Here is a 12,946-nt window from a genome sequence, read left to right on the forward strand (position 1 = left end):
TGATGGAGCATGTGAGAGGCTATAGTGAGTGTGAGAGGGTATGATGGAGCATGTGAGAGACTATAGTGAGTGTGAGAGGGTATGATGGTGCATGTGAGACTATAGTGAGTGTGTGAGGGTATGATGGAGCATGTGAGAGACTATAGTGAGTGTGTGAGGGTATGATGGTGCATGTGAGAGACTATAGTGAGTGTGTGAGGGTATGATGGAGCATGTGAGAGACTATAGTGAGTGTGTGAGGGTATGATGGTGCATGTGAGAGTCTATAGTGAGTGTGAGAGGGTATGATGGTGCATGTGAGAGACTATAGTGAGTGTGAGGGTATGATGGTGCATGTGAGAGACTATAGTGAGTGTGAGGGTATGATGGTGCATGTGAGAGACTATAGTGAGTGTGAGGGTATGATGGTGCATGTGAGAGAATATAGTGAGTGTGAGGGTATGATGGTGCATGTGAGAGACTATAGTGAGTGTGAGGGTATGATGGTGCATGTGAGAGGCTATAGTGAGTGTGAGGGTATGATGGTGCATGTGAGAGACTATAGTGAGTGTGAGGGTATGATGGTGCATGTGAGAGGCTATAGTGAGTGTGAGGGTATGATGGTGCATGTGAGACTATAGTGAGTGTGAGATGGTTTTCTCCCTGTGATCATCGATTCCTAAGTGGCCTTGTGAGCATCATCGTTCAGAGCCTCCTCCCGAGTGCAGCGATTATTATATTACTGTAACCATCTGTAACCATGGTGATTTGTTTGCCATGCCACTCGCTGTGGAAATGTATTTAAGGGATGAGAGAGTGGGCGGAGGAGCAGCGGGTGCTGCAGTCTGTGTGAGTGTGTTTGTGCATGAGTACAGTGCCAGGGGCTAAAACAAATAAACTCACACCACACTCACATATGTACAGGACCTTGATCTCTGAGATACAAGCACTATATAATGTCTAAAACCCAAATAACACAGTTAGACGGGACAAATACGAAACTGTCTACATTTTCAATATTCAGTATGATGTTAAACAACAATATGATTCATATTTACTAGTTTACTGTGAAGTTAAGGTTATTCTGCCAATTAAAGCAGCTCTCTTGAGATTATTATTAAAATATAATATAACTTATATAAATATAACTATTAGATTATACACAGAAAGGAAGATGTTAAATATTAAATGTGTTTTTACTGAATTATTATGTTAGATGATCTGCTTTTATTGTGTTAAACATCAACACTGTCATCCACTGCTTTTTGATGGTAAACTCCAATAACAGGTGGACTGCGCCATCTTGTGGCCATAGCTGGTAGAGTGCTATGCGCCTAAATAAGTTTGTGGATAAATGAGGATAAACTCCAAAAATGGGCGAACTGCGCCATCTTGTGGCTATAAATTGTACTGTGCCTTGCTGTTATTCGAAATTATTAAAAGTTTAAAAAATACCAATTAAATTGACAATAAACTAATTTATAAAGTATAAATAAAAAATATAAAATATATGCATGATTAAAAATCCATTCGAAATTAAACATAATTAATATGAAATATTTAAAAACAACGTTTATTGGAAAAGAATACATTCAACATTTGCATTTAAATAGAATAAAAACAAGTAGTTATTAGAAATAAAAAAATCTTAAATATGAAAATAAATACGATATTTTTATCTGTCGTATGCTGCAAGAAAAAAGACTACTCATCTTTTAAATCTTATTATTTTACACAGTTATATCTATTTCATCTTTTCTCTTTAAACTTCTTTTAAAATCTTTATCCTTTTTATTTATTTTTCCTCTGTTAATCTTTCTCCCTCTTTTATTCTAGCTTTCTAATCTATTTCCTTTAATTTTGTCTCTGTGTTTCAGCACCTTGAATCTACCTCAGTGTATGAAACATGATTTTCTTCCAGTCATCACAGCATTCAAAAATATTCTTTATTTATTTATCGATTGATTTTTGTAAATTCTTCTTTTTGTTCACTGATGTAGCTGAAGTTGCTGTTGCAGATTGCTGCCGGCAGGTGCCAGTGTTGCCCTGTAACAATGCTGAACTCCCTTTGTGAGCTCTGTTTTTTTTGTGGTTTCTTTTATTCTTTTGATGAATGGAAAACCTGTTTGATGGAGCTTTTATGGAGAAACACATTATTAAAGACTAACAGTGATTATTCCTGACAGACTGCATCAACTGTGAATCATGACAGTGGAATATTTTCCAACACAAATTAGGGAAATTAGGAATTTAGGACGTGCATTAGTCATTTTGCAAATAGATTCTTGTTTATTGATGAAACAAAGTAAGTGTGAGGCTCTGCAGTGCATGAATACATCATCAGCTCTGGGTTTTTGAGATGAAGCTGCAGATAAAACCAGCCCAGAGCAGCCACAGGTGTCAAAACACAGACAAATCTCACATGGGTGTGATATAGGAAGGCACCGGTAATGGCACATATATCTGGCAAACAGGTTTAAAGCCTGACGAGGTGGAAAATCCTGTTCTCTTTCTTCCTCTGCGTGGACATTTCTGCAACATTGTGGATTTATCAGCCCCTGAAAGCTGAAGGCCCCGGCGCCGGAGATAAGCAGGAAGGAGGGATCATGTATGGATGATGTGGCGGGATACGCGTGCACGTGGACGAGGGAAAACGACTCTCCGGGGATTGAAAAACCAGGAGGATGGAATCGGAGAGAAAAACAGGATTCCGTGCTCGTATGTATGAGGCGAAACCAAAATAGAGGTGCTGACAGCTTCCTCCGTCCAGACCCGGTGGGAGCGTTTATCCAGTTTTGCTTTGTGAGATAAGAGCGGGGGATTTATTTATTCAGGTTGATAGCTCCGGTGCACTTTGAATGATAAAGACGTGTGTTTGTATGCGGCGTTCATCCTCTTTCGGCACGCCAGTCAGGATTAAAGGTCGCGGTCTGTAGGACGAATATGTGTACGTTAGGAGGTGTGTGTGTCTGGGGCCTCTCGTGATCCCTTTGTCTGCGTCCTTGTTCTACGTCCGCACCTGAGAGCCGTGATCAAACATCGTTCAGCACATTCCCATTAAAGCCTGTGAAAAACATCAGAGTCCACATCAAACGCGAAGGCCAGAATATTTTCAATCCATTGTCTGCGGAGGAAGAAAAAACCCACATCTGAGGCGGGAATAAACGGAAAGCGGGAGGCCTTTTGTTGTGGTTATCCTCCTGGTGGTTGAAAGGAAGGTGTTGGGTTGGATGTGTTGTTATTTCAGTCAGGAGCAGACATCTGTTCTGCAGAGAGTCACATCCGTGCTCACTTCCCTGGTGCAGATGCTTCCCGGCGTGGCGATTTATTTGTCTCGTGTGGTGGGCGCTTGGGCCGGGGAGCAGTACGGCACAGCACTGTTGGCTCAGCTGACGAGGAGGCCTCCGACCAACGCTTTGTTTTGTCGGTTTGGCTCGTGTGCGACACATCTACATATGGTCGAAAGGAATTTTGGAGCAACTTCAGTAATTGAATCCTTCCTTCGCTCCCTATAGCTGAGAGACGTCGTCCAGAAGTAGAACACGGAATGAATCATAAATATGAATTAAAGCCGGCGGTACTCATTATGACACATCAGTGTAGTTTCCAGACACAACCACAGCGGAGGTGAGCAGATGTCGAGCGTGATAAGAGCAGAGTCGCCGTCGTTTCTTGAAATCCACTCAGACCAGTCGCAGGCTGAAACTTGATGTTTGTCTATTTGAAGTGTTGCAGCTGCTTAGAACACACAGAGGGAGAGAACGCTCGTGTAGCTTCTTCTACTGTTGTGTTTTTCGATTTCACGGTTGTGATGTGGCTTTTGCAGAAATATAGCGGTTACTGGTCTGCGGCTATTTTTTATATGAGAACCCTCGAAACCTTTAAATCATTGCTAACACACTTCATATTTATAATGTTGAACATTTAATTGCTTTTTGTATTTTTATTCATTCTCTGTTTTCATATATATATATGAAGTAGTATCACTTATATTCAACCATTCATCACAAACTTTGAATCCATCTGTGTGTATGCCTGTCTTATTCTTTTACACCCTACGTGTGTGTGTGTGTGTGTGTGTGTGTGTGTCAGACGCAGTAAAATAAAACAGACAGGCGTCCGTCACACAGGCAGGAAAGAGTCTGGGCTTTGACCTTCAGTCTCTTCCTGTTGTAACAGACACTGGGGTGCGTCCCCAGAGGAGGAGAGAGGAAAAGCAGTGGCCTGACCCTCACAGCCACACCCTCTCACCCCCACACTGCAACCCCGCCTCCACACATCCCTGATGGGGGGGCCCGTCACGCTCCCTCTGATCTCCACTGTTTTCCAGTTGATGCTATTGTGAGATTTGTTTTTTCATCTAGGTTCAGAGGCTCTCGTGGGGCCACCTATGGAGCTGACACACACACACACACACACACACACACACACACACACTAGACTGAGTAAAAGAAGAATAAACAGATTAATGTGGCAAAGTATTATTCACATGCCAAGTTTATCCTTATGATTTAAATATATTATTATTATTATTGTGTGTTATGTAATGCAACTGAAAAACAAAGGGACACAACCATTTAGAAACTAGACTCCACCAAGACCCAAAAGTCTGGTTAGGTTCTTAATTCTTTATTTTCTAAAATAAAAATCCATTCATCATTATTTTGAGTTTGAAACACGTGCAAATAAAAGCTAAAAAGATTTAACTGTTGACTTTTTAACTTGCTTCTAATTTGATTTCGATGTCACACGTGGATATAATATAAAAGTGGTTGAAAACAACATAGAAACGGACTGATCGTCTGACGAGCAGATCCACAGGCAGCCATGTCGGACTGAAACCCAGCAGACGATCCCACTGATCCCAGAAACAGCCCCGTCCCTGTCACTCCTCAGTCTATTATCTCGCCTGCATAGAGCCCTCAGCAGCACAACTCCACTTCCTCCCTGTGAAAGACGCACGTGGCCTCCTCGATAAGATCAATAAACCAAGCCTCTTTTAACTTCTCCAGCCGCACAATTCCAACGTCTACTTTAGCCGATAAGGTTGTTGGGGGCGGGGGACCTCAGAGACACACACTCGTCCCTTTGTGCCCCGATAAAGGAGACCGGTGGATGCATGTAATCAGCATATTATTGATAGTCTTAATGAGAAAGGCTCTGAGTCACTGAAGCCATTAGCCAGGATAAAAGAGGCTTAATTGTTTTGTGTGCACGTGTGTGTGTGCACGTGTGTTACGCCGTGCACGGGCTAAGACCAGGCTAATTAAATCCATTGCCTTTGCTGGCAACTTTTTTTCCTCTCTATTAATTAAGAGGGTTAATTAAGGGCCTGGACGCAGGTCGTGTGCACGTTCGAGTGCACGTGCGCGCCCAGATGTGCTATTGCATCTGTATTACAGCAACAGAATGAGCATAAATGGAACGGCCTGCCATATTTATTTGGATTCAAAGGAAGGAATATCTGAAGGCTGATAGTATCTGGAGTAAATGATCGAGCTGTCTGAGTTGAGTTTCACAGACTGGGAGTAATAACACAGAAAGACAGAGGAAGGAAACAAAAGGCTCAGTTGAAAGTGACGGCACACATGTTGTGGTTTCTTGTCGAAGGCATCAACCAACGGTCTGGTGTTAACACCAACCTCTGTCATCACGAGTGGACGTACACAGCGTAGCGTTGGCGTGGAACAATATTCCCCAGCACGCTCCATCTACGGCAGTAATATTGTTAAGGCTGCCAGACATGAGAGGACTCTCCCTGCCTGCTCGCCCGCCACTGGACACACACCATTACTTTTGATGGGCTGTGTGTGTGTGTGTGTGTGTGTGTGTGTGCCCTCGGGGTCGAGGAACAAATGGCTGATTCAGGACCTGCTGCTGTTTTGCTTATCACCTTGGGCTCCGTTAGACATCTGTGGGCGGGCAACCATATCCAGTGTGATGATGATGATGATGATGATTCTCTGTGGTCAGAACAAGACTTTTACACCTTTTACACTCCTTGTAAAGCTGCAGGCAAGCGTTGTACTGTATGTAGGAAAAAAACACACTTGAGGAAATGTGGCTCGGTCCTTTGAAATGAAAGCATATTTCACTTTTTGATATTTTTACTTATTTCAGGTCATTGTGCTGTTGCTTAATGTTCGGATACAGTCTCACCAGAGGTCGAGGGTCACCGTACGACCTATGAGATGTAATCAGTTTATTCTTGGGACCAAGTGACAACTGGTCAAAAGTTCCCTGAAGGCAGTTTTTATGTGCAAGAGGCCAAAAACATGATTTGTGAGGCCACATTGACCTTGGGAGTCTAAGTGAACATTTAATACCAAATTTGAAAACATCCTCTTCTTCAGATAACCTGTTCTTGAGGCAATAAAACATTTTGTGTCAAAGGCCTCTTCTACACAACTGAGGATATTTTTTAAACATTTTTTCCTCTCTGTCCACACGATCTAATATATCAAAATATATTAAAACATCTCCGTCCAGAAGAGAACACCAAAACGACTACAAAAGCTCAAACAAGCACGCAGGGCCACTAGGTGGGGATAAAGTCTACACCAGCGATTTGTTTTGCAAAATATCCGTATTCATGTGGACAGGGTGAAAGTGAACTCTGACCTTTAGCCACCAAAATGTAATCAGTCCATCCGTCAGTCTAACTGAACTTCAGAACCAAATTTGAGGAGAGTCCCCCAAAGCGTTCTTGAGATATCACGTTCATAAGAATGTTAAAGACAGAACAGGCATAAAAAGTATATAAGAACAGTAAATATTTGCACATGCATTGTGACAAATCATTTTTGCTCCCCTCCCTTTTCTTTTCCTCTGTTCCGTCTCCTCTCTTTAAAAACCACAATCATCTTCTTTCCCACCATTCTTTCCAGGGGGAGACTCGCCGTGTGAGTGTCCATCACTGTGCACGCATGTCGCAGTCGTGTGTTCTGCCGGTGCATCATTAGATATGGCTTTTTATTATCCTCTGGAGATGTGGGGAGGAGGGGGGTGCGTACAGCAACACTCTGGTAGTAAACTAGCGAGGCCGTCAGCCCCCCCACACATGGGAACAAACACCCCATTAAAGCGAGGCCCCTCACATATTACTGTAATAAAAGGACCCGCTCTCGCCTTTTACAGGCTTTTTAATTATGTCTATTCGTCTTCCCGGGCTCGTGAGCAACAGTTCACGACGAGCCCCATTTCACCAGCGCTCTGCCGCAAAACCTGGAGGGGGGGGGATTTCAGGGAGGCGGCGAGAATGGCCCGCAGCTAAAATATGACTGTCGTTACCAGTATGGTGCTTTATGTTTAACCTCGCAGCGTGGAGCTAACGGCACTGCTTCTCTCTCTTTTTACCTCTGAGGGTTTGCTTTGTTTTACATGTGGATTCATATAAAGATAGTAGTAGTAATGGCGAGAGCCGGACTGTAGCTGCAGGCTCCCCAAAAAATTAACCGTTTAAATCATCCGTGCATGAATTCAGCGTGGAGGACACACTGGGTCAGCTCGTACCTTACACACTCGCCTTCCTTGTCAGGGTTGTGCACAATTCTTTCATATTTAATCTTCTTTATACATCCCTGTGTATTTTGGAAACCAGATTTAATAAGTTTTTTCCCTCATGCATCAGCACACAGCTAAATACCAGATATTAAAGAATGCTGCAGATAAATATACATTTTATGGCCTGGTCATTTCCTGCAAGGTTGACCACCCTCTACTTGTGATAACATTTTATTGCCATTTATTGCCAGAAATGTGGCTCGGTCCTTTGAAATGAAAGCAGATTTCATTTTTGCTTATTTCAGGTCATTGTGCTGTGACTTAATGTTCTGATACAGTCTCACAGCTCTTATCAACCCTGGATCCAGCTGCAGGAGGAAGTTGTGGCCCTGGGCTCGTATGCCTTGGCAAACCAGAGGTCGAGGGTCACCGTACGACCTCTGCAATGTAATCAGTTTATTCTTGGGACAGAGTGACAACTGGTCAAAAGTTCCCCGAAGGCAGATTTTATGTGCAAGAGGCCAAAAACATGATTTGTGAGGCCACATTGACCTGGGGAGTCTAAGTGAACATTTACAGCAATACCAAATTTGAAAGGATCCTCTTCTTCAGATAACGTTTTGTGTCAAAGGCCTTGTCTACACAACTTATTGCCATTTAAATCAGGTAGAAGAATCCAAACAGTGAAACATAACAATCATTGAGAAGAAGAAACAGGTCCTGAAGGAGAAGGACACCCGAGAGATAAGCTTTCCCATTTCGAAGGCTCCCTCAAATGCATCTTCCTATCCCCGAGAAACAAAAGCTCCAACAGGTGGATCCTTCCTAGCACAACCTATCCCAGGAATGATTGCGCTATTGTGAGGAAGCGTTTTTCAAAGAAGTAATGGCGCCGGTAATGGAGACGTCCAATGTTTGAGTATCAGGCTTTAAATCAACAGAACAGCACAAATAAAATAAAAAACAGGGGGCATTACAGCGATAAGACGAGGACTAAAGTCAGGGATATCTGTCCGGCACAGCGGGTCTACTGACTGGAATTTATTTATATGAGTTTAAGCATTTTTAATCATCGTAAACAGAAATAAAAAATGCTATATAAGAACTGACTGTAGATCCGACCAAATAAAGACAATGGCTGCAGTAATTCAACAAAGTGTTTGGAATGGAGACTTGAGACGGTTGATTTCAGTCTTTACCTCTGCACGACACAGAAATAAAAGACAAACGTGGGTTTGTATAAAGGTTTTATTCTCTTAGATCAGGTACTGACATCGTATCCATTGAGCTTGTGTAGTCTGCTCACAGTGACGGCTCCCATGAGAACTAGCAGCACCACGGCCAGCGCCGCACCAACTCCACACAGCAGGTCTATCGACGGGTGAGAGGCTGAGGAGCAGGAGACGAACGTTATAGGTTCCAGATACAGTTTGTTAAAATGACAAAAGTGTGAGCGTAGAAAAACAGACGTTACATATTGTCGTATCTGTCTGAGTAACTTCCTGCGTGTGGAGCAGAGGGAGCGGCTCTGGAGGAAGCTCGGACACCTCTTCTAGGACGTTCTCCTCCAGCAGGATGGGGCCTAGAGAGGCCGACCCCTCCCACTGCAGCTCCGGAGGAAGACCTTGGGAAGAAGAAGACGATGGAGGAGAGACAGAAACATCTATTGTGTGTGCATTAACCAGCTGAGTCAACCATTCACGACATGACTGATTGGTCAGACCATTAAAGGGATGAGCGCAAAAATCAAATCCTCCAAAGACGCATAAACGGCGTGCGTGCCAAATGAAAGCAGGGGAGCTTGTCTAAACATGGGCGGAACCTCTGCTCCTCTATTTGTCTGTGGGTGATTATATTTTACTTGCAAGAAATCACTTGGGTTAGGGTTAGTGTAATGTTGCGATTCTTCAATCATACCAGTGTCCACCACGAGGCTTCTTCTCCATCTCTGCTTGTCGCAGCTGCTTTCACAGCAGCCACACACCTCATTGTCCCCACCTGACGCCACCCATCTGTCCGGAGACAAGGTGGTGAATTAAGGACAAGAGCACGGATACAGTGTTGAGAATCATCCAAATAAGAAATGAAGGGATAACTCAGTGATTTTTGAAAACTGGCCTTGTTTTCCAATCTTTTCGGGGTTGTCGAAGCCGCCAGACAAGAAGAAGTGTGAAAGGTTCTATATCAAATGATCCCAGATCCATTTATGGGGACTAACCTGTTGGCCTCAGTGAGGAATGAACACGCTTTGTGCTGCGAGTCGATGGGAACAGAGACCGTCGTCACTTTCATATGACATGTGATGTAGAGCTACGAAGATACACACATTCAAAAATGGATTGCAACAACTGAAAACACTGCACAGGCTGCATATTCTTGCATTTTTTTCAGAACTATCTAAAAATACTGGATTCTCTATTTCCTTCCTGAAGTATCCACACATAACAGAAGAAAAAGAAGGTTAAAGAAACACCTCGACTGCTGTAAAACACACATTTCTACAGTTACCAGATGGCTCAGACAAGAAAGTAAAAGAAAATCTGCCTGAACAGTCAAGCGTCTGACAACATGATACACGATCGGTCGTATAAAAACACTCCTCGGACGAGCTGCACTCACCGAGCTGCTGTGATTTTGCTGGAACCTGAAGGCTTTGAGCAGAAAGTGAAGTTTATCCTGCCGGCTTCTTTGCATGAAGTAAGACTTGGCTCCTGTCAGCTTAGCATCAGTTAGACACCTTATATGGCAAAAATATTCACAAACACAGCACCAGCCACTCATTCTCTCACTGGTACAGAATGATATGCAACTGTTTTAAACATAAATCTCAATTATCACGACAAGCTGGCTATTTTAGGCCGATGCATAAACTTGTTTCTGTCCAGCGTCTCACCCGTGGTTGCTGATGAAGGGGTATCTGGGTTGGGAGAAGGGATCGGGCTCTGCCGTGGCCACACAGCTGTCCACAAAGACCCTCAGGGGAACGTGGTGACCCTGCAGGACGGCCGCTTCGATGTGCATGACGTCACTCAGGAAGAAAACGCTGGATGGCCCCTGCGACTGCCAGTCCTCTAATCGAATACAGAAGAGGGACAAAATATAAGTGGAAAAGTAATGCTGGGGCCTTCAATCGGATTAGATGAAACTCAAATGATGCCCATGGGGGAGAGAGGGTCAGAGCAGCAGCGGAGGAAAGGATAGGTACTGGAACAATAAGAGGAAAGTACTTTAAAGAGAGGGCAACAAATGAATTAGATGATGACGAACCTTGATAAGAAACACAGATGAGGCTCTGTGCCTGCAAAACCTCATTTAAAACTTTCATAATTCCCTTCATAACTTCATACAGGCCATGCAAATATCACAATCAGTACATTCTAGGGTTCTGTTAGGCTGATATCTTATTATTAGGAAACATAACTAGCTCTTTTTTGATTGCATTGTCGTCCGTGCAGCCTACAAGGGATGCAATTTAATGCTACATCAACACAAGAGTTTTAGAGACGCTGAAACAGGAAGAAAACCACTGGCATTAACCTCGGCTATACAGAACGCAACATATATAATTAATATTTATGACAAGCGTTGCTGATGTTGTTGTCTTCGCAGTTAAATACTATAGATACAACTGTTATTCAAGGTCTTACTCAGGCTTGTTAGTGCGAACACAGATTAAACAAATACGGTGCCAAAACACTTGTGTGGACAGAGTTAGATTCAGTTTGAAAACACTACACACCAAAGTTTCACTCCTGTTTATTGAGTCACTGCTCAGCGTCTTCAGGCAGTCACGCCGACGTCTCCAAGACCCAGAGTGATTGCAATTAACACCCTTCGCTGGTGAAATTAGTCAAACCGCCTGCCGCAAATTAAAGTTTGTGCATCTGAGTTTGTTACCCCCCCCCCGTTCCCACCTGTCATGAGACGCAGGGAGAAGTGGTGCCGCTGCTCCGCGAGCACGTCAGAGGAGAACTGCGTCCAGATGGGCCTCATGGCGTTGCTGCTCACGTAATGCCTCCTGTGAGGAAGAAGATGCATCTCACTCACAAAAGGTTTCTGCAGGGTTTCAGGCCTTTTGATGGGAAACAGCACATGGCCTCTATAATTTCATTTACCTGGCGAGGAGGAAAATGAGGCTTTACCTTCGATAGTGGCATTCAATTCCCACCTCAGCAGGGTTGGTCTTCAGAATGAAGGTGTCGCCTATGGGTGTCGGAGAGTAGATGAGGGAGAAGGAGTAGACAAGGGCTCCTTCAGTCATCTAAGAGAGAGCAGAGAACAGTTACAGCCACTTCATACACAGGAGGGGAACAGGGAGGCTGGGAGTCAAGACTTTTGTAATTATTATTTACAATATTTACGCGCACCTTCAACGTGCTGCCACAGCCTTGTAGTTCTGTGTGGAACTGCAGGACGTGGTCAGCGGTGTCGACTCCGGCGCAGCCTCCTAATGTCAGATCGCTCGCTCGGATCTGCCGACCATTTCCTTTGAGATCAAAGAGGGAAAGCACGGTTTAAATGGATACCATTACCTGAGGCCCCAGTCAATAACACTCAGCAAGTGGGGGTTCAGCTACAGGACAAATAAAAAAAAAAGGTTACTTAATGTATCGCTGTAAAGTCAGCGTTCGAGTACCAAGAATTCTCGGATTGGAGGAATAAGAGGAAACACAGTATCGACCGCTCCAGTCAATAGTCTGTGCAATTTTCAGTAATAAGCACAGTGTCGTGCCGCTCCTTTTAATTTTCCAAACCAGGCCTCTAACTCTTTTTCTTTAAACATCAGAGCAGGAGGCAAATTAAATGCACCTCAGTGAAAAAGAAAAACAGAGAACATGTGATCAATTCAAGCTGTTTGCCCTTACTCACCCAAGAAGTTCTTCTTGACCTCCACGGTGACCTCTGTTTCTCCGCAGCGCACCACCACACTCTCTGCAGCCACCGGCACCCGCTGCTCCGCCTTCAGCGGCACCTACGAAATTGTTCACATTCGTTTACACTGAGCCCATTTGCAGCGTGGATTGAGTTAATGTGTAGAAATGTGTACTTTTGATTCCTGCTTGGGACGTGGGTTCAGGTCTGGGCCTTGAAACGGCAGTTTTAACAACTCTGGAGCTGTTTCCTGCTCTCGGGCCTGCGTCTGCTCCACAAGAGGCCCGGTGGGTTTCTGCTTCCTGAGCTGGTAGCTCCTGAGCCGGTATGTGACGGGAGAACGCTCCGGCTCGCTCCCCGACCCGTTAGGCTGGTGATCTATCGTCTGCAGTGACCTCGCTGTCATTTGTGGGATTTGGCTCACTGAGGGAGTCTCGTTGGTGCTGACGTTGAGCCGGCTGTGCGAGGACACGCCAAGGTCTCCACATTTGAAGAGAAGCACAAACCCCAGCAACACTGCTTCTCCGGGCCCCATCACAACTCGTGACCTGAGTTTTTGGTGCTTACAGGGAGAAGTGCTGCTTCTTTCTTC

General features: G+C 44.2%; 1 protein-coding gene across 1 annotated transcript; it reads right to left on the reverse strand.

Moving 5' to 3' along the window:
• Positions 1 to 8,712: 8,712 nt before the first annotated feature.
• LOC109641976 (zona pellucida sperm-binding protein 3-like) lies at positions 8,713 to 12,940 on the reverse strand. The gene is made up of 11 exons (XM_020106582.2): positions 12,530 to 12,940; positions 12,352 to 12,454; positions 11,850 to 11,968; positions 11,625 to 11,743; positions 11,397 to 11,500; positions 10,376 to 10,553; positions 10,102 to 10,219; positions 9,701 to 9,792; positions 9,400 to 9,494; positions 8,957 to 9,106; positions 8,713 to 8,871 (listed from the first exon to the last, which is right to left on the reverse strand). Exons 1-11 carry the CDS (start codon positions 12,887 to 12,889, stop codon positions 8,744 to 8,746), a joined length of 1,566 nt encoding a protein of 521 aa, XP_019962141.2. The 5' UTR covers positions 12,890 to 12,940; the 3' UTR covers positions 8,713 to 8,743.
• Positions 12,941 to 12,946: the final 6 nt, after the last annotated feature.

The sequence above is a fragment of the Paralichthys olivaceus genome, chromosome 24 (genome assembly GCF_024713975.1).
Source record: "Paralichthys olivaceus isolate ysfri-2021 chromosome 24, ASM2471397v2, whole genome shotgun sequence".
Lineage (NCBI taxonomy): Eukaryota > Metazoa > Chordata > Actinopteri > Pleuronectiformes > Paralichthyidae > Paralichthys > Paralichthys olivaceus.